Source organism: Leptosomus discolor, chromosome 24 (assembly GCF_034619465.1).
Source record: "Leptosomus discolor isolate bLepDis1 chromosome 24, bLepDis1.hap2, whole genome shotgun sequence".
Classification (NCBI taxonomy): domain Eukaryota; kingdom Metazoa; phylum Chordata; class Aves; order Leptosomiformes; family Leptosomidae; genus Leptosomus; species Leptosomus discolor.
In genome coordinates this window covers 3,526,049-3,544,540 of record NC_141414.1, presented here as the reverse complement: position 1 = coordinate 3,544,540, position 18,492 = coordinate 3,526,049, and the positions used below count along the sequence as shown (strand labels likewise).

General features: G+C 53.2%; 1 protein-coding gene across 1 annotated transcript; it reads left to right on the top strand.

Moving 5' to 3' along the window:
• The first annotated feature begins 542 nt into the window (after positions 1 to 542).
• FZR1 (fizzy and cell division cycle 20 related 1) lies at positions 543 to 18,028 on the top strand. Its single transcript, XM_086477407.1, has 14 exons — positions 543 to 584; positions 9,775 to 9,920; positions 10,978 to 11,103; positions 11,346 to 11,409; positions 11,818 to 11,945; positions 12,381 to 12,463; positions 12,859 to 13,042; positions 13,245 to 13,310; positions 13,794 to 13,896; positions 14,595 to 14,779; positions 15,635 to 15,868; positions 15,964 to 16,068; positions 16,908 to 17,000; positions 17,766 to 18,028. The coding sequence occupies exons 2-14, from the start codon at positions 9,852 to 9,854 to the stop codon at positions 17,805 to 17,807; spliced, it is 1,482 nt and encodes a 493-aa protein (XP_086333533.1). The 5' UTR covers positions 543 to 584; positions 9,775 to 9,851; the 3' UTR covers positions 17,808 to 18,028.
• Positions 18,029 to 18,492: the final 464 nt, after the last annotated feature.

Genomic DNA, 18,492 nt, shown 5'->3' with positions numbered 1-18,492 from the left:
GGAGATTTCTCACCCGGCGGGGGGGCGGGAGGCAGCGGGGCGGCGCCGCCCTGTGAAGTGCCAAAATCACCAAATCGCCAAACCCATCCTCGTGCCGCCGTCTTGGGCTACCCTGGCCGCTCGCCCGGCAGCCCCCGGAGCTCGCCCACCCGTGGGCCGCAGTGAGGGGAGCCGCGAGGTGCGAGGCAGGGCCTGGGGGAAGGCCGCCGCCATGTCCGCACCCAGGGCATCGCCTGGGGCCTTCGCGGCTGGGAGGGCCCGTTTCCGCGCCACAGGAAGCCCTTCGCCGCCATGACGTCAGCGTGCTGAGAGGTGACGTCAGGCTCCTCGCTGTAGGGGAGGGGGCGGAGCCGGGCGGCCGTTGCCATGGCGCCGCGCGCCGCCGCTTCCTGTATTGATTCGAACGAGAGGGGCGGGGCGCGCTCCCGTCGTGCCGCGCGCGCGCGGGGGGGGGGGGCGGGGCGGAGCGGGGCTCAGCGGGCGGGGGCAGAGCCGCGGGGGCGGCCGCCATATTGGGGATCGCTGGGGCCGGCGGAGAGTGACAGGAGGAGGCGGAGCGGGGCCGGGCCGGGCCGGGCGGGCAGGTAGGGCGGGCGGCGGGGCCGCGGCCCCGGGCCGGTGTCACGGCGGGGCGGGCTGCGGGTGGTCGCTGCCCCTTCCCCCCGCGGGCTCGGGTCCCCGGTGGGGCTGGGCCGGGCGGCGGGGCTGGGCTGGCGGAGGGGCCGGGCGAGGCGGGCCCAGCTGCGGGGCTGGGGCAGCCGGTGCCCGGTGCGGCTCGGAGCCCCAGGGGGGGGGGGGGCTGTTCCCCCCCCCTCTCCGCGGGCGCTGCTCGGGGGTCCTGGTCCGAGGTTGGGCCCGGGCCGGCAGCGGCCTCCCGGCCTTTGGGCCTGCCCCGTGTGCCGGTGGTGAGCGAGCGGTGCCGGCGGAATGACGGCGCTCCTCGGGATGCCTTTCCCCCGCCTTGGTGGTTTGGGTATTTTTATGGTGCTTTATCAGACCTGCCAGGAGGGGACCTGCTCTCGCCGGGTAACTGGGGGTCGTGGCGCTGCGCTGGCCTCTGCCGCGGGGCCCGGGGCCGGGCGGGCTTGTGCCGCGGCTGCTGCTCCCGTTGCCGGGAGGAGCCGGTGGGCCCAAAGGCGCTCTCGCACCGGAGGTGTTTCTGGCCGGACACGGTGCATCCAAACCCCCGGGAGGGCTTGTGTAGCCTGTGTCCGGCCCAAGTGGCTGAACGCTCTTGCCCTACCCCCTTCCTTCGGCCAGCGCCCCCCGACCCGCTTTGGAGTGGCGTGTTGGGAGCCAGAAGTTCCGCTGCTGCGTCTTCACCGGTTCTTGGTTTCTCGATCAAGTTGATAACGTGAACGGTAGCCGAGATTTTTTACTCTGGTACTAAAGAGAACTACCAAGCCGTGACGGAAACTTTCATCAGAAGCCGCTCGTTCGTGCACAATGCAAGTTGGGAGGTGCCGTTGTCCATCCGATGGCTTTTGGGGGTCTGAGGGAGCTAAATAGCCCTGTGGCTTTCATGAAGGTTGGTTTTCTTTTTGTAACGCGTTGTTGACGACGTGCCGATGGAAGCAGCACACACGTTCAGCGGGTTGTAGGCTTGAGGTCTCAAAAGCCTGACCTGAGCATCCTGCCACGCGTGGGGAGAGGGGAGGCGTTCTGCTGGAGGCGTCGCTGGAGCACCGTGAGGGCTGTTAGGCCGTGCTGGAGTCATCTGTGAGAGGTGCTGTAGGCTTTATGGCATGGATGATTTTTTTTCCCCTTGATTTGTAGCTCTCTTGAAGGTATCCTGCTCGTTTTTCTGACTGAGTTAGTGTATTCAATGACACTAGGCTAGTATTTTGTGCTGAAGGCTCTTTGCAGAGCAACTCCCCTGCTGGCAACAGCATCTCGTATTAAAGACTGATTTTTATTTTATTATTGTTATTAGTTTTAATACAGAAGTAGAATCTTCTGGGCCTGTTGACGGAAGCTGCTGCGTTTTTTTTAAATCCTGTGACTTTCTTTTGTGGGTTGGCCAAGGGCACTGTTGTGCTTTCAGTAGTTTAAATGTTATGATGAAGCAGACTTTTGAGTCGCCTGGCCTTTTCAGTAAAGCTCTGTGGGTGAGGTTGCTGGTTGAATCTTTAATCTTGGCTTTTAGAGCACTGACTTCTTTCTGATAAGGCTTATGATAAAATAGGCCTTCTGTCTAGAGCTGGTGCTTTTAGCTGTCTGTACTCCGCTTTGAGATGTAAGATAATCGGCCTACTGTATTCTGTGAATTTACCTATTTTTTTTGAAAGGAAACTGAATGTTATTAAAGATAATAGTTTTATGAAAAATTGTTGTGCTCAAGTGGAGCATATAAACTATGGAAAAAAAAAAAAAACAACAAACCAAGAAAAGCCCTGAAGGCTCCATAAAATGTTACGAAATGCATACAGTAGCCTTTCTTTTCTGCGTCCATCTACTCCGAAGTCAATCCTCTTTGAGCCTAGAAGGCCTAACATGGAGAAGCTCCACCTGTGTAAAGGCCCCGTATCCCTAAGGTCCAAGTACTTCACTCCATCCACCCCTGCTTCCTTCTTGCTAAACACATCACTGTATGCAGAATAAATGAGTAAATATCTTCTAGGTCGTCACCAAAATGAGTGCCATCTGGGCTGGCTGATGAGCAGCTGACAGCAGAACCTCCCTTCCTCCTGTTTGGCAAGTGACTGGTCGGAAAAATCTGTGTTTCTGTGGGGAAGACTGCCGTCAGGTGACGGTGGAAACAGAAGCGCTGTGGCTGCAGCTTGTCCCCTGCTTCCTTGTCCGGCTGCCTCTGCAGAGGCCAACCGCTGCCGGGAGCTCGGCTCTCCTGCCCAAGGGGGGATTCGGTGGCGAGGCAGCGCGGAGAAACCTGCGTGGGGTTGTGATCGCTGCCTCGTGAGCCGGGCAGGGCAGCAGCATCCAGGCGTAGCCGTTTGGCACAGGTTCCATCATGGCCTGAGGTGAAACCTCGAAGCAGAATGCGGCGAGGTTAGTGTCTGTCTCCTCTTTGTCAAGCAGTAACTTGAGGAAATTGTACCCGACTCCTTCCCCGGCCCGTGTACTGTCCTCTGGTGCCTGCAGAAAGGGGGAGCGTTTCGTGCCCGAGTGCAGAGGCGCAGCCAGCAGGAACCTGCTCGTCCCACCCACAGGAGCAGCGGAGCCAACGGGAGCAGCAGAACTTGTTCAGCCCTTGGTATTTCTCAAGCGTGATCTGCCAGAGCTGAACCTGATCTTTAACTTCAGAGCTTTAATGGAGCCTTTGTAACAGCCAGGAAGGAAGAGGTGTTCAAACGCCCTTTAACCCAAGTACCTTTGCTAAATGTTGCATCTCTAAAACTGGAGAGTGTTTTTTCTGCTGCCTTTTATTTGTTTGGCTTTCATAATAGATGAACCTCTTATGAGGCTTTCTGTTAATTAGATGCAGAGATGCCTTTTGACCCATGGGCAAGAGGTGACACAGAGGTGACCCCTTGTTGAGCATAAAGCTCTGTATTTCCCAGCGTACGGCTTCCCGTGCTGCTGAAGACTTTGCACTGTATTTGGGATTCCCTGGGAGCAGGCGTGGCCCTCTTATTTGTGGAGCAGCATGGTGGAAAGATGAAATAATTGCTACCTGCAGGCAATAAAAAGGGTTTTAATGATGATGATTTTCTGAGAAATCCCCTGCTGAATACATGATTGTCATGTCTGCTTAGATAAACCCCGCGCTCCTAACAGACTACTGTACACCGCAGTGAGGTGTGTATTGAATGAAAACGTCATCTAGGACGGTAAAGTAACGAACCTACAGTTCTCCTAATTCTATAAAGCTGGCTGAAGCAAACTTGGAAGCCCCTGGGCTGGGAGCCTGGCTGCCGCGTGAGTATAGCAGTGGAGGGAGCTCCGACTCCGACAGTTCGAGCTCTTTGTGGACCATCACACTCGTATTTGAGTCTTGAACAGTGGAAAATGGACTTGTCTGAGTACAGCGTGGCAGGCTTGTCTCTGTCAGCTTCCTTTTTCTTCCAGTTGGGGCGAGAAGGAGGATTTAGGAGAAATGTGTCTGCTGAAACCGATGGTAACAGCTGAGCATCATCCACGTAACAGGGGCAGCAGCAGCAACGTTCTTGGTAGGCTTCCTGGAGTCTTCTCCTCAGATGAGGGCTTGCATCTAAGAACAACTAGTTTGTGTATGAAAATCCTGGTGAAAAACTTTTGGGCTTGTAGTAGTGTCCTGAGAGGATTTACTAGTGGAAAAGGGCGTTTATTTTTAGTAAAGGCTCTTCCAAAGACAGAGATTTTGCTGTTTCCTGAAGGTGTCACAGCCCTGAGTTTCTGCTGGCGTGTAAAGCCCGTGCCCCATCCAGAGGTCTTTGTTGTGAACACTTCATCCTTGGCTCACACAGGCTTCCTGCAGCACTCGTGGCCTGAGTGTCCTAAATTAGTGCCGTTGCCCTGCGGTTGGCTGGTCAGAGTTCCTCTGTCATCTTGGTAGGGCTGTACCCTGCTTTGGGAAGGGAGACACAAAGCCTTAAATTAGCTTCAGAAGCTGACTTGGAGGGCGGTGGGAAGTCATGTAGCTCCTCTGTGAGCACAGTGAGTTGCAGAAAGTCGAACATTTGTCACCTCTGATCTGAATTACAGGGTGGGCCCTTGCCCGCGGGGCAGGGGTGGTGTATTCTGACACCAGAGGTGAAAGGCGGCACGGAGAGCCACGCGTGCCACTTGTCACCTAAGCTTGCTACGGAATTGCAGCACCTCAAGCTGCCGTGCTGCTGGTGCAAGGCCGAGTGCGGGCAGGGGATAAAAACGACGTCTTGGCTGTGCCTTTGGGCCGCTTTGCCTTTCAACTCAGACTTGGGTTCGGTTTGTACCTGTTGCTGGTCACCTGGAAGTTGGCGGTTTTGGAGCGGGGACATTCTAGGGCTGATGGTGGCAAGTGGACAAAGGGGTTTGCAAGCTCCCTGGGCAGGAGGTGCTTGTTTGCAGGCTGCTGTGGAAAGGCACAAATAACAGGGATTTTTGCAGGACCGTCAGTGAAGAGTTGTTGCCTACAGATCACGCCGTGAAACACACTGATGCAACGTGGTGGTTCTTGCAGTAATGCAGCGTCTTGCTTTATTGGTGGAGCATTGAATCTCTCCGCAGCCTTCAAGAGTGAGGCTTGAGGGTGGAGATCTTGTTCGTCCCCCTGACACTGAAGTAACTTTGCCATCGCTGTTAGCGTGGTCTCTGTGCCGTACCCAGTTGTGAGCAGTCCGCTTTGGCGAGCGCGAGGCACAAAGTTTGTATTTCGTTTTGAAATAAAGCTTTACCTGCTTCCGTTGTATGGGGGTTACTTTTGTAAATGGTTTATTTTATAAATGCTTTTCACACTAACACCTTAGTAAATCACTGGGTAAGTAGCTGCGTACTTGCAGCTTTAAAAAGGTAAATATTGGTAAAACTTACATAAGGCTCTAGCTTGTTGTAGGACTGCTGTTTTTGAAAGGAGAATAGTCACTAAAAAGGATTGTTTGGCATAATATGTAAACTCGGTTCCTCTGGGTGAGATGTGGGCGAGCTCTGCTTCAGGTTGGCCAAGCACAGTGTCTTGCTCCTTGATGTCCACTTTGGTGCTGCGATGCTGTCCTTGGTCTGGCTGCATTTGTGATAGCTTGACTATGACATAGCAGAAATGCTGGGATTTGGCTTTTTCCCTTAAGCTTGTTCAAAAGTCTGGGAAATAGAAGAATCCGTAACTGGAAATACTCTTACAATACTCGAGGCGGAGGTGCTGCTTTCGAAACCAGCAGAAAACGTCTGCCCTTTGGGGCCGAGTTAGTTTTTTGTCCCCTCGGTGAGCCCAACCGGCGCGTGGTGCGGTTGGGCAAGGGCCAGAGCTGGCCCAGAGGAGGTGCAGGGCTCTTGCCTGCGTGGATAGAGGGACTGCCGTGTCTGTGGCCAGCTGAGGTCTTTAACTTGTTGATTTGCAAGTGTTGCCTAGTAATGGGGTTTAGATAAATCGTTGGAAGATGAAAGCTTTGGCTTTGGGGAAGCAGGAGGAACAAGTACTTGTTTACTCCGTCCTTTTCCCCTTGGTCCGTTATGGGGTGGTTCTTGAGAGCTTGTAGATACTCAGCACCTGAATACTGATGCGTTTTTACTTCAAAACCTGTGCCATTAAACACGGGCCCAAAGAGAAGCCATCTCCTCTGGTTGGATAGGCTCTTGCTTAACTCTAAATTTTGGGGCTGTTTGGGGCTTATTAGTAAATAAGCCCCCAAAAAACCTTTTTCAGGCTTCAGGCGCTTCAAAATAAAGCATCAACATAACTTCAACTGTATTTGAATTACCGAGACATCCTCTATCCCCTTCAGCCCTGTCTAAATTTAGAAAGATATTCGGCTTTTACCTTTAAATGTTCTCCTGCCTTTGGTATTCTCACAGTCTCCCACTTTCATCAGCACTTACCCACCCAATTACCTCCCAATTTTAAGAAGGGCACAAACTATTTCTGGAAGAAAAAAGGATCGGGGATTGTCCAGCTCTTGCTGTGCTCCGGTAAGCCACATCTTGAACTGGCAGAGCCAACACAGCCTACGTTTGTTACCCCAACTTCAGCGCTTGCTGAAATAGGCACAGGCTGCCTCTCAAATGACAGCGAAACAATCTCGCAAAATAACTGCATCCATTTCCCTGCCAACCCTGGTGTTCTGCATGCTGGCTCCTTAAAAACGTGTCCATACCAAGAAAAAACATTTCAGCATTTGAATACATTAAGGTTGGGTCAATAAAAAGAATGAAACACACTTGTTCAGCAGCGTAGCTGGAAGTATTGTTTCTGAGAGTAGAGTGAACCGATAAAATCCAGCCCATTCAAAGGCAGGACATGGAAGGTGCACACAGAAAACAGTCAGAATACAAATTCTTCCCTAGGAATTGAAAAAACTCCACCAAAGCCCACCTTGCTTCTCCAAGCTAAACTACATCATTAGTAACAAAATAGCATCCAAAAATATGTAACACACATAGCTCCTTGAGAGCTTTTATTTCTTCAGCTAAACGAGAATTTACAGTCCACGTACTCCCAGTCCTTATGGCGAAGCCTTTCTTACTGGCTTCGGGGGAATGGAAAACCCACTCGCTTCCCACAGACAAATTTAGAGTTAGCAAGATCCTACCCACCCCCAGAGATGCTGCCTTCTCCTCGAGCCTGTGGTTAATGGCACAGGCTTTGAGGTAAAAACATGTCATGACCCAGGTGTGAGTATTTGTGGCCGTGTTCTGCCTGTGCAGGCTCCTCCGTTGTTCGCTCCGGGTCTGCTGGATCCCTGCTTAGAAGTTGTGGCTGAAATTTGGGCAGCCGGAGCTCAAATGAAAAGCGAATGTGTTTCGTATCCAGAATGGAGAACGTCCCTTTGCTCCGTAACGGGGTCTCGCTCTCTCACGAATGCTGCGCTGCACCAGCTTGGGAGGTCGCTTCGAACGCGTGGCGTTCCCCAGCTGATCACCTCCTCGTGTGGGTTCCCCAAGCTGATCTCTCTTATTCACGGTGTTGAACCAAACCCACCATCACCCCCCCCAAAAAAGGCGGGGGGGCATTTTGTTGAAATGCTTGGTTTGAGAGGTACTGTTAACCTCTAATCTGGTGGGTCATGGGTAGGTAAGGATGGTAGTAAGTAAACTGCAAAAGGAGGGAGAGTGTTCGATATGGGATGCACTAATTGTTAATTTTTTAACCTCCTTCGTTAATACCATCATAGGCTTTCCTAACTTCGCTCACAATAACGCCGTCTCTGACTCTTCATGTGGTAGAAGCTGCTTACAGTTAAATTTGGTAGCTTTCTTCAGTCTTGCCTCTTAAAGAACATATGGGAGAAATGTATTAAATTAAAAAAGAAGCAAGCTTGGGGGAGGAGGTGGCAGAGGTAAGCAGGTGTACTCAGAAACAGCTTGGCACTATCTGGCTCAGGGATGCTCCTGTGAAAGCGTTGGCATGCCTAATGGCAAGGAAGAAGAGGCCTCTGCATTTCAGCATTTGTAAGAAGTCCAAGTTTCAGCGCTAACAAACAGCTTGGATAAAAGGAAAGTGGCTCTGCTAGCTCCTGGCTGACTCTAGTCCAGGGTTTGTGGGCTTTCAAGCTAATTTTGTAGAATACTGTAGTACTTAATCACGTCTCGCTGGATCATGGCCCCTCTGAGCTTGGTAACTTGCCTCCAATTTTTTTACTGCTACACCCTGGGTAGGTTTTCTGTTCTTGGAGGTAAACCTGTTCACAGCAAACCTTACCCGCTGGCGGAGGAAGGCGAAGGCAGTTCGTGGCAGGCCCTGAGCGTGGCAGTGTGGCTCGTCCCTGGACAGCTTTCACCCGGCACAGCCGTTCGTGTGCAGTTGCCTCCCGGATTTTACCACAAGTTTGCATCTCGAGGCAACTCTGGGACTCCGGCCAGATGCCATAAATGTTTATACAATAATAGCAAATTAAATTCCCTTTGCATTCTGCACAGCTTCCAGATGCCTGTGTGTTGTGGGGATTTTTCGTGTCGCGTGTGTGTTGGATTCCAGCTTTCCCCTGGACCAGTTTGCCACGTCTCTTCTGCCGTGGGCCTTTCTGTGTCAGCGTGAGCCGTGGAGGTGTGTGTGAGTTGGGGAGATTGGGCGCTAGTGATGCTGGTCTGGGCCCTTCAGAGCTCAGAGAAGGGCTGTGGCTACCCATCCTCGCAGAAATGTTTGCTGATTTTTTTATTTTTTTAATTTTTTTTAATGGATGCATGATGCAATTCAGCCAGACCTAGGCTGTGGAGCAGCACTGTCCTGAAACACATGCTCAAAAGATGTTTAACATTGCTTATAGACTGTATAGCCATAAGTGAGCTCTCCGTGCTAGCCAAGGAGAATATTTGTGCCAGCGGGGGTGTCAGACGTTGAGCGGTAACCCGGGGGCTACCTAGGCCATAGCTGCCTGCATCCCTGCAGTGCGTGGCACCAAAAGCCTGCAATACTCCTGCCAAAAGCCTGCAATACTCCTGCCAAAAGCCTGCAATACTCCTGCCAAAAGCCTGCAATACTCCTGCCAAAAGCCTGCAATACTCCTGCCAAAAGCCTGCAATACTCCTGCCAAAAGCCTGCAATACTCCTGCCAAAAGCCTGCAATACTCCTGCCAAAAGCCTGCAATACTCCTGCCAAAAGCCTGCAATACTCCTGCCAAAAGCCTGCAATACTCCTGCCAAAAGCCTGCAATACTCCTGCCAAAAGCCTGCAATACTCCTGCCAAAAGCCTGCAATACTCCTGCCAAAAGCCTGCAATACTCCTGCCAAAAGCCTGCAATACTCCTGCCGCGGCTACAAGTATCCCAGCTGGCTTCTGTGCGGTGCTGTGTGCGGCTGTCGCGCCTCTGGCCTGAGGTGCGGGTCTGGCTGTGGTGGGATGAGCTGTGGGTGGCTGGTTTTTCCGTGCCCGAGTACCGAAGGCTTGCGAACTGCTGCTGGCGTTGGTGGGAGCAGGCTGGGGTCGAGTATCGGGGTCTCTGCTCCAGTTGCCAGCTGAGGTCCTGTCAGACGCAAACTGCCGGGTGCCTGCGCGTGTGACTCGGCAGCCAAGGGCGATAGTACAGCGAAACGCTTTCACGAGCAGCCCCGTGCTGTGCTGTGTCACGCAGGTTTGATACCAGTGCTCCGGGTAGAAAAGCTGGTCTCAAGTTTAAAGCGCAGGCTTAGGAGATCCTGAAGAGGCTGCTTCTCTGTGGAGGGGTGTAATACTTTGGTATTCTTCTTCTCCTCCTGGCTGTTGCAGCAAACTGAGTGCTGGTTGGACTCCATGAACATCAATTCCTGAGCCTGCTGAACTCCCCAGCCCCTCTGCTTTCCACCATGGACCAGGATTATGAAAGACGTCTCCTACGCCAGATCAACATACAGAATGAAAACACGATGCCTTGCGTAAGTACCAGTGGGCGATGCTGAGCGGTCTCAGGCTGACGGTGAAGTTCTCGTCTCTCTTGCCTGTGGTTGTTTGCACTTGAGCTTTTGAAAAATACGGGACCTCTCTGAAGCAAACCTCAGTCTTTTGTTGGGCTGTGAGCAGGTGTGAGTTCCTGAGCTGTTCTAGGAGTGACTTGACTTCAGCAAAGCTTTTGAATATATCAACTCAGTTCAGGTTGCAAAAAGGAGTTAAAGATCTGTTTGCGTAGCTCAGTAATGCCTTTTGACTCTTAGTGAGTACATGTGGAACGTAAGAAGTTGGGGGCTGACAAACCAACCAACTCTAGGGCTTGACAAGATAGAGCAAGTCCACTGGAGGCCACCAAGAGGGTTGGGGGGCTGGAGCAGGAAGATGCTGTGTTGCTCAGCCTGAAGACAGTGAGGCTCCGGAGGGATGAAATTGTTGCTTTCAACTGCCTGGTGGGTGGTTATGGAGAAAACGGGGTCAGATTCTCTTGAGGCGCACAGTGGAAGGATTAGAGGCGACGGATGCGAGCTGCAACAGGGGGAATTCCAGTTAGATATTAGGAAAAAATGTTCACAGTGAGGGCGTCCAAACACTGCAACAGGGAGCTGGTGGGGTCGTTGTCCTTGGAGATGCTGAGAACTCAACTGGATGAGGCTGTGACCTTCAATGTAACTTTGAAATCAGCCCTGTTCTGAGCTGGGGTCCTTTCCAGCAGAATTTACTCTATGAAAAAGTATGTGACTGCAGTTGGGAAATCTGCTGCTCCCCCTGCAAGCAGTCTGCCCCTCTCCAGCCCGCCACATGTTTGCCTCGACAGCGTCAGCTTGAGGAGCGGTGAGAAAGAGGCTGTTTAATGGTTTCTCTTGACAGAAGTTCCCGTGGCAGTCGGACTCTGATGTGCTTACTAGTTCTGTTAAGGGGATAAACTAGTGCTTGGCTCTTCTGCTTAGACATGTTCAGCTTTGCCGAGACCTCGGTGATGTTTTTCAGACCACTGCTGTGCTCAGCACTTGTGTGTTCTTGTGTGTGTCTTGTTCTGTAATTCAGGTAGCAGAGATGAGAAGAACCCTGACACCTTCCAATTCTCCGATGTCTTCTCCTAGTAAGCACGGTGACAGATTCATTCCCTCAAGAGCTGGGGCCAACTGGAGCATCAACTTCCACAGAATAAATGTAAGTTTTGCTCCCCTCTCCTACACCTCTGTCTTGGAACTGAGGAAATGGCGCGTTTTGTTTTGGCTGGCATAACTGCTCTGCTTATCTTCTGCACCGTGGTCTTCTGCTGCCCCAGAGGAGTTCATCTGAACGCATGCCTTCAGACAGGCTGCCCCTGCGGTCCGGGAGACTTCTTTGTCCGTTATTTTACCATCTGTGGTGAGGTTTCTGTGTGGTGATAGCGTGTTTTTCCCTTTCAGGAAAATGAAAAATCGCCAAGTCAAAACAGAAAAGCAAAGGACGCGACATCGGACAATGGCAAAGGTGAGACCGCCTCTCTGCCACTCGTGCCCCGCCTAGAGCTTTTATTTCAGGCTGTCGGCGAGTTTGGGAATCAAGGGAACGCTGGCACTTTCGTGCTCATGCCAAAACTCGTGCTGGTCTTTCAGGAGATAAATGCCCACATCACGAGAGTGAATACCAGGTCACCTGAACAGGCTTCTGACAAGCGTCTGGGAAGCGAGAGGCTATTGTATCCCTTGATTTATGGTGCCATGGAAGCCCTTTCCTTATGGGGTGGAAGGAGGGGAAGCTTGCTGCTAACCTTGATTCCAGACTGGAGCCCCGGGCTTATTGAGAGCCGCTGCGCGTGTGCAAGCCGGGCAGACCCGATCCTGCCACCCCCTGCAGAGCTTCCAGGTTCTCTGCCTGAGCGCTGGTTTGGGTTCACAGATGGCCTCGCTTACTCTGCCTTGCTGAAGAACGAACTCCTGGGAGCAGGGATCGAGAAAGTGCAAGACCCACAGACGGAAGACAGGAGGCTGCAGCCGTCCACCCCGGAGAAGAAGTCTCTCTTCACTGTGAGTTGGTTACTTTGCGTTCAGACCGGTGGAGGCGGCACGTGTGTGTCGCAGCAACAGTTCTGCCAAGCTGCTGGTGCAAGTGAGTTAGTGCTGTGGCTTGGCTGAGATAAGCTGTTGCTAACAGAATTTGGTGGCCTGTAAAGGGGACGTCACTATCTGCAGCAAGCTACGTACTTCTTGTTTCTGTACTGGCAGGGAAACGGAGTTGGAACCAGGCGTTTCGCAATAGTGTGGTAAATGACCAAATCGAGCTTTGGGGCTTGGTGGAGGTGCAGGTTTTTTGGTATGGTTCCAGAGCACCTGGGAAAGGGAGGAACTGAAAAGTCTGGGAAATCTGGAGTTAGCCAGGCATTGGGACCAGTGCGTGTTGCCAGCCATCCCCTAGGTCCTGGGCCCACTGGGGTTCTTACTGGGTGTGTTTCCTTCACGCAGTATTCGCTCAGCACGAAGCGCTCTAGTCCGGATGATGGCAACGAGGTCTCGCCATATTCCCTGTCTCCCGTCAGCAACAAAAGGTAATTCTGGTTCTCCACAGGCGGCGAGGAGGGAAGGGTTGGGACAGAGGATTCCGTGAGGCTCCCTAGGGCTCTCAGGCACCCAGCGTTGCTCTGTGAATTGGTTTTGGTGATCTGGGCCTGGTCAAGTTCTAAAGAGTTTCAGCAGGTGCCCACCTGCCTGGATACCGCATAGGTCTTGGCTGGCTTTCAGCAGTCTCCTTTTGTTCTCCAGCTCCTTTGTAGAAGCAGAACCTAATTCCTTCCAGGCTTACCTGCTGGAGAGAATTTTGTGGCCTCTTTGTGCATTTCTGTAGCAATGCAGGTGCGCTTTAAAGAGAGGCCACGTCTGCGTCTGCCATCCGCTGCGATGCGGAAGGTCCTGTAGTTGGTTTTGTGTCTCTCTTTGTAAACAGTCAGAAGCTGCTAAGATCGCCTCGAAAACCAACGCGGAAAATCTCAAAGATTCCTTTCAAAGTGCTGGATGCCCCGGAGCTGCAGGACGACTTCTACCTGAACCTGGTGGACTGGTCCTCTCTCAACGTCCTCAGCGTCGGCCTCGGGACTTGTGTTTACCTCTGGAGCGCTTGCACTAGCCAGGTAAATGGTCGGCGGCGTCTGGAGAGCGATGTGCCCGTTGCTGTAGGGCTCTGCCAGCTGGAGCATCTTCCAGAGCTCTGGAATGTGCCGTGCCAGGGGTTCAGCGCTTGTAGTGCCCTGTCCCAGACCGCTTTGTGAGGCAGCTGATGGTGTCGTAGGACAATCACGAGTGTTTCTTCTTCCGTTCTGTCCTGCTTTCAAGGTGACCCGCCTGTGTGATCTCTCTGTGGAAGGAGATTCGGTGACATCTGTGGGCTGGTCAGAACGGGTCAGTATAACGTGGTCAACGGGGAGAGCTGAAACACTTGGTGATTTAGACGCTGTCGCTGTAGCTCTATAGCTCTTCCTCACGGGTCTGACCTTCTGGGGTTATTTTCCTGTGTTTCCCCGAACTCCCTGTGTGCATCACAAATCAAACGTGTTTTCCTGGCTGCGCTGTTTTTCTCTGCTAAATGAGAGGGAATAGAGGGCAACCTCCTGAATCTTGAGGTTCCCAAGGCATTTGCTAAGAGGTGTGGGAGGGAGGAGGAGCCAGTTGGCTTCTCCAGCTCTTGACAATGAAATGTTACAATAAATATATTCCAGCCAGGCTGCTTGGCCCTCTCAGTAGGGAAAAGAGGCACGGTGGAAGAGGTCTGGATGCTTTCTGTCTTGGGGGATTTATCTCCAGTCTTTTCCTCAGCTTCTAACTTTTCGTTTAGGTCTGACTTTACTTACTGGCTTTCCTGATCGTGGTTTTCTGTTTGTCTAGGGGAACTTGGTAGCTGTTGGCACTCACAAGGGCTTTGTACAGATCTGGGATGCAGCTGCAGGAAAAAAGCTCTCCATGCTAGAGGGGCACACAGCCAGAGTCGGTAAGGAGGTGGGAGGCAGAGGTTTCACTTGTTCACTTGTTCCGTTTCTTCGTGATGGCACTTTTTCCTTGAAGCAAGGGATCTGCTTGAAATAGCAGAACTCCAAAAGCACCAGAATTGATATTTACCCTCTGCCGTGTCTGGAGCGGTCTTCAAAATATTCTCACCTAGTAATTGTGGTGGTCCGGTCTCGGGTGTGGTGGTGTTTGAGTGTTGCAGCAGGTGTTTCCTCCATGTCTGAGGCATTTTAGGTCTGGTTACAACATTTTTTTCCGCTGCCACTGGCTTCCTGTTTCAGCCCTGCAGGCAGGCTGCGTTACTCTGAGATTTCCAGTTCCCTTATTCTGCGGGCACTGTCTTTTTTTTTTTTTTTTTCTTTTTTTTTTTTTCCCCTCAGAGGTGTTGTGAATCTGAATACTGGAGTGAGATTTGGAAGTCAAGGCACCTTCCAACTTCTCTATCCGTGCTTTACCGCCCTGTGAAATGGGATTAGTGACGCTGTCAGTGAGGCTGTGCGGGTTAATCTTCCTTTGTACGCTCTTCTGGCACTTCAGACAGTAGATACAAAGGAGGTCCGTTAGCACGGATTTTTTTATTATTATTTTCTTTTAAACCTCGGCAACCGTGGTGGCTGTGTTCTGCCTGCCTGCTCCCCCAGGACTCCCACAACGTTCTCCTCCGCTCTGCCCGCGTTGCAGGTGCCTTGGCGTGGAACGCGGACCAGCTCTCGTCTGGGAGCCGAGACAGGATGATCCTTCAGAGGGACATCCGCACCCCGCCCCTGCAGTCCGAGCGGCGGCTCCAGGGCCACAGGCAGGAGGTCTGTGGGCTCAAATGGTCCACGGACCACCAGCTCCTGGCCTCTGGAGGAAACGATAACAAGGTACGGTGCTCCAGGGAGTCGCGGGAGGCTCGATGGCTCTAGATCTTCACCAAGAGGTGTCAGACCCCCTTTCTTTAAGGATATTCAGCCTCCCTGAAAGGGGCTTTTGTTCCAGTTGTTGGACTGTGTCCAGACGTAAACCACGCTAAGCTTCTACTCAGTCTCCTCTCTCTAATAAAATTAAAAAAGCAAATTTAATTTTGCTTCTGTATTTGGCTGATTAAATCTATAGCTGGACTCAGGGGTTTGAGGTGAACAAAGCTGCTGCTAAGCCGTGCTTCCTGACTCTGTTTAGGTAGTCGGGTTTGTTGCAATAATGTTTATACACGCAGAAGGAAACTTGAGTTTAGAGCTCTAGAAGTTCGAGTACCTGTAACGCAGGCTTGTGGCTCACTGAGCACCATATGGAAGGAGCATCTGTTGCGGAGAGGTGGTGTTCAGAGCCCTTTGGAGCGGGTTGCTAGGGAGTGAATTTGCCCGATGCCTGTGTGGCAGCGTGGTTGTACCGAGTTCCTCCTGCTCAGAGTCACTTCTGATGAACTCGAGCGTGTTTCTAAATGTGTTCTGGGATGATACAGCCCTAGAGACGAAAGAAGGGCTTGAGTTCGCGTTCCGTGGCCCTGTGTCTTTGGCTTCATAAGCCTGTCTCCAGGGCTGTCAGCTCCGATGGCTCCTCCGTTGAGGGTGGTGGCACTCGGGGCTTCAAGCGCGCCGTGGAGGTGCACGTGCTTGGGCAGAGCTGTGGGAAATCAGGTCGTTGCCCAACTGCCCTCCTCGGTCTCGGTGCAACGTTGTGGCTTGTGGGTGTTGCGGACGCGTGACTGCAAGTTTGGTCACGTCTCTCCTCTCCGCCAGCTCCTCGTCTGGAACCACTCCAGCCTGAGTCCTGTCCAGCAATACACGGAGCATCTCGCCGCGGTAAAAGCTATCGCCTGGTCCCCGCACCAGCACGGCCTCCTCGCCTCCGGCGGCGGCACCGCCGACCGCTGCATCCGCTTCTGGAACACGCTCACCGGGCAGCCCTTGCAGTGCATCGACACCGGGTCGCAGGTGTGCAACCTGGCCTGGTCCAAACACGCCAACGAGCTCGTAAGTGCCCCCCCCAGCCCCCCTCCCCCGGCGGTCCTGCTGCCGGGCTGCCTCGCGCTGGGACGCGTGACGCACGTCGCCCTCTCCCCTTGCAGGTCAGCACCCACGGCTACTCGCAGAACCAGATCCTCGTCTGGAAATACCCCTCGCTCACTCAAGTAGCGAAGCTAACGGGACACTCGTACCGAGTCTTGTACCTGGTAAGCCACGGCCGTGCCTCTGGAAGCTTCCACGGCCGCTTCTCTGGCAGCGTGTGTGCTGAGATAAGGCCTGAAGCGGCGGTGCCGGCGGCACTAAGCTGCCCGGAGTCTCAGCGGAGATCTGAATGCTGCCCTGCGAGCGAGGAAAAACGCTCTGTGTCTGGTTTCCGTGCCTGCAAGGGGCACTTTGATTTGCTGCTATGGAAATGTGGGGCTTCGTTAATGAACAGCAAAGCCTGCCAGGGCTCTGCTGAGGCAGCGCAAGCGTCTCGTCTTGTTCCCTTAAGACTTGTCCGCTTTCTCCCTGGTGACTGCCGGCAGGGGAAGGGGTTGATGCTTTCAGTCCTCCCGGTTTTGTCATTAAAACGCTTGGTGCAGTTCATCCACGCTCAGCTCATCCCTGTTACTGTTACGTGGGGCTTTCATCAGATCCGTGACAGAGGTGACAAATAGGCTGATGCTGTTCTGTGAGGTAGATTCCGAGTGAGCGACTGATGGAGCTGGCAAACGCCGGTCGTGTCGCGCTTCCTGCCTTAACACGTGTTTGTCATCCGAGGGGGAACAGCCTCGATTACAAATGGCTTGGATTTCTTCACTCGAGAGCCCTTTGCGTGGTAATTCCACCCATGTGTCCCATAGCTTCAGAAGTAGGATGCAAATGCTTGAGTTGGCACCTACTGCAACTGCACGAGGCACATGAAAGCAGAGGTAGTTGTTTGGTTTCTCACCGCCAGCCAGGCAGGAAGGAGAGTTCGGTATCGCTCGTGCATTCCAATGCAGATTTGTTTTCAACCTCAGACCTGTACCAGATGCTAAAGGTTGCTCTCTCTTGGCCGCAGGCGATGTCCCCTGACGGGGAGGCCATAGTCACCGGAGCTGGAGACGAAACCTTGCGCTTCTGGAACGTCTTCAGCAAAACTCGCTCGACGAAGGTGAGGCCGCGTGGTGCGGGGGGCTGCAGGGGGGCTCAGCCTTTGGGGGTCAGTTCGGTCCAGGTCTGCTCCCTCCTGCTGCCTGGCCTCTGAGCTCTTCACCGTATCCTGCAGATCAGGGGCTGGATGCGGTGAAGGATTAACCTTTGCTGAGATACAACGGGACTTGTAGTTACCGGGTGAAACAAGAGGTTGCCCCTGGGTGCCCAGGGCGGTGTGGCGGAGCATCCTTCTGGCTGGCACGGGGCTGCTGAGCCCAGCGGCGGCTCAGGGAGCTCACCCCGAGCCAACTGTCTTCCCTGCTCACGTGCTGCTGGGGGGTGATGATCGGAGAGGGTTATCCCCAGCTCCCTAAGATGGTGGCTTGGGTGGGAATGGGACCGTGGATGCTGCCGCTGACAGCTCGCCGTCACCAAAAGCAGGTTGTGCCGGATGCTCCGAGAGCTTTTCTGGGTGTCTGGCAGAGAGATCGGAAGGAATGAGCTGCGGGGAGCTGGCGTGGCACGCTGCGGTGTCCCCCTGGTTTCTGCCGGCGGGAGCGGGACGCGTGCCTGCCGTGCTCCTTGTTATCAGTTAGAAAAACCCATGGGAATATTTATGACGTTGGACTTTGAATGGGGAGCTCAGGTCAGGCCCTGAGCTAGAGATACCTCAGCAGATTAGCAGCTGTTTTACTAAAAAAACCCACAAAACAACAACAACAAAAAGCCAGCAAAAGCCGCAGCACGACTGCGGAGTACTCAGCGCTTTGTCTTTTCTTGTCAGGAGTCGGTATCTGTTCTCAACCTCTTCACCAGGATACGATAAACCCCCCCCGACTGCCACCCAGGAGACGACAGCCTGACATACCAGGATAAAACCACTACCTTGGTGTGCATGGAACCCCAAACGATCAGCCAGAAGGGAGGGAGCGCCCGTGGGACTGGAGGACGGACCCAACAGATGCTTATTAAATACGTGCTTGTGAACCACGCTGGGCAGTATTTGGGATGGGGATGGGGAGGGGAGGGAACTGCCAAAGGTTTACAGATTCATCCTTCACGAGGGGAAAAGGGTACAAGAGAAACGTTCAACCAGCATCCTCCGACCCTCGCGTTGCGTAACTGGAGAAGACCTGTGGGATGTGGACCACCGAGACCGGACCGAGGCCATCCCAGCTGCTGTGTTGTCCCCTCTTGGGAGAGATGAGTGTCCTTGCCTTTGTGGGAACGGCTTGAACGTGCTGCTCTGGGTCCCCCTGCCCTCGGATGGAGGTAGGAGCCAGCCAGGCTTGTGCAAGGGGGCCGGGCCAGGCTGGGCGTTGGCCGCTCTGGTTATCCACAGGCACTGTCTGTAGCCTGGCGTCCCCGTTCATGAAGAAACTGGAGAACTGTGTATTTCCCTTTTTTTTTTTTTTTTTTTTTTAATTTCTAAATAGGTACTGTAGTACTGGATACAACCATTCCCGTTAGGCAGCTTGATTTCTTGGCATGCTTCACAGCTGCCTTCAAAC

Bases quoted from the DNA above. Each gene is read 5' to 3' on its own strand.
- FZR1 (XM_086477407.1), top strand. From the start codon at position 9,852: ATGGACCAGGATTATGAAAGACGTCTCCTACGCCAGATCAACATACAG. The intron at 13,897-14,594 runs GTAAGGAGGTGG...CCCGCGTTGCAG, and splicing joins GGGGCACACAGCCAGAGTCG to GTGCCTTGGCGTGGAACGCG. The intron at 17,001-17,765 runs GTGAGGCCGCGT...TTTTCTTGTCAG, and splicing joins GCAAAACTCGCTCGACGAAG to GAGTCGGTATCTGTTCTCAA.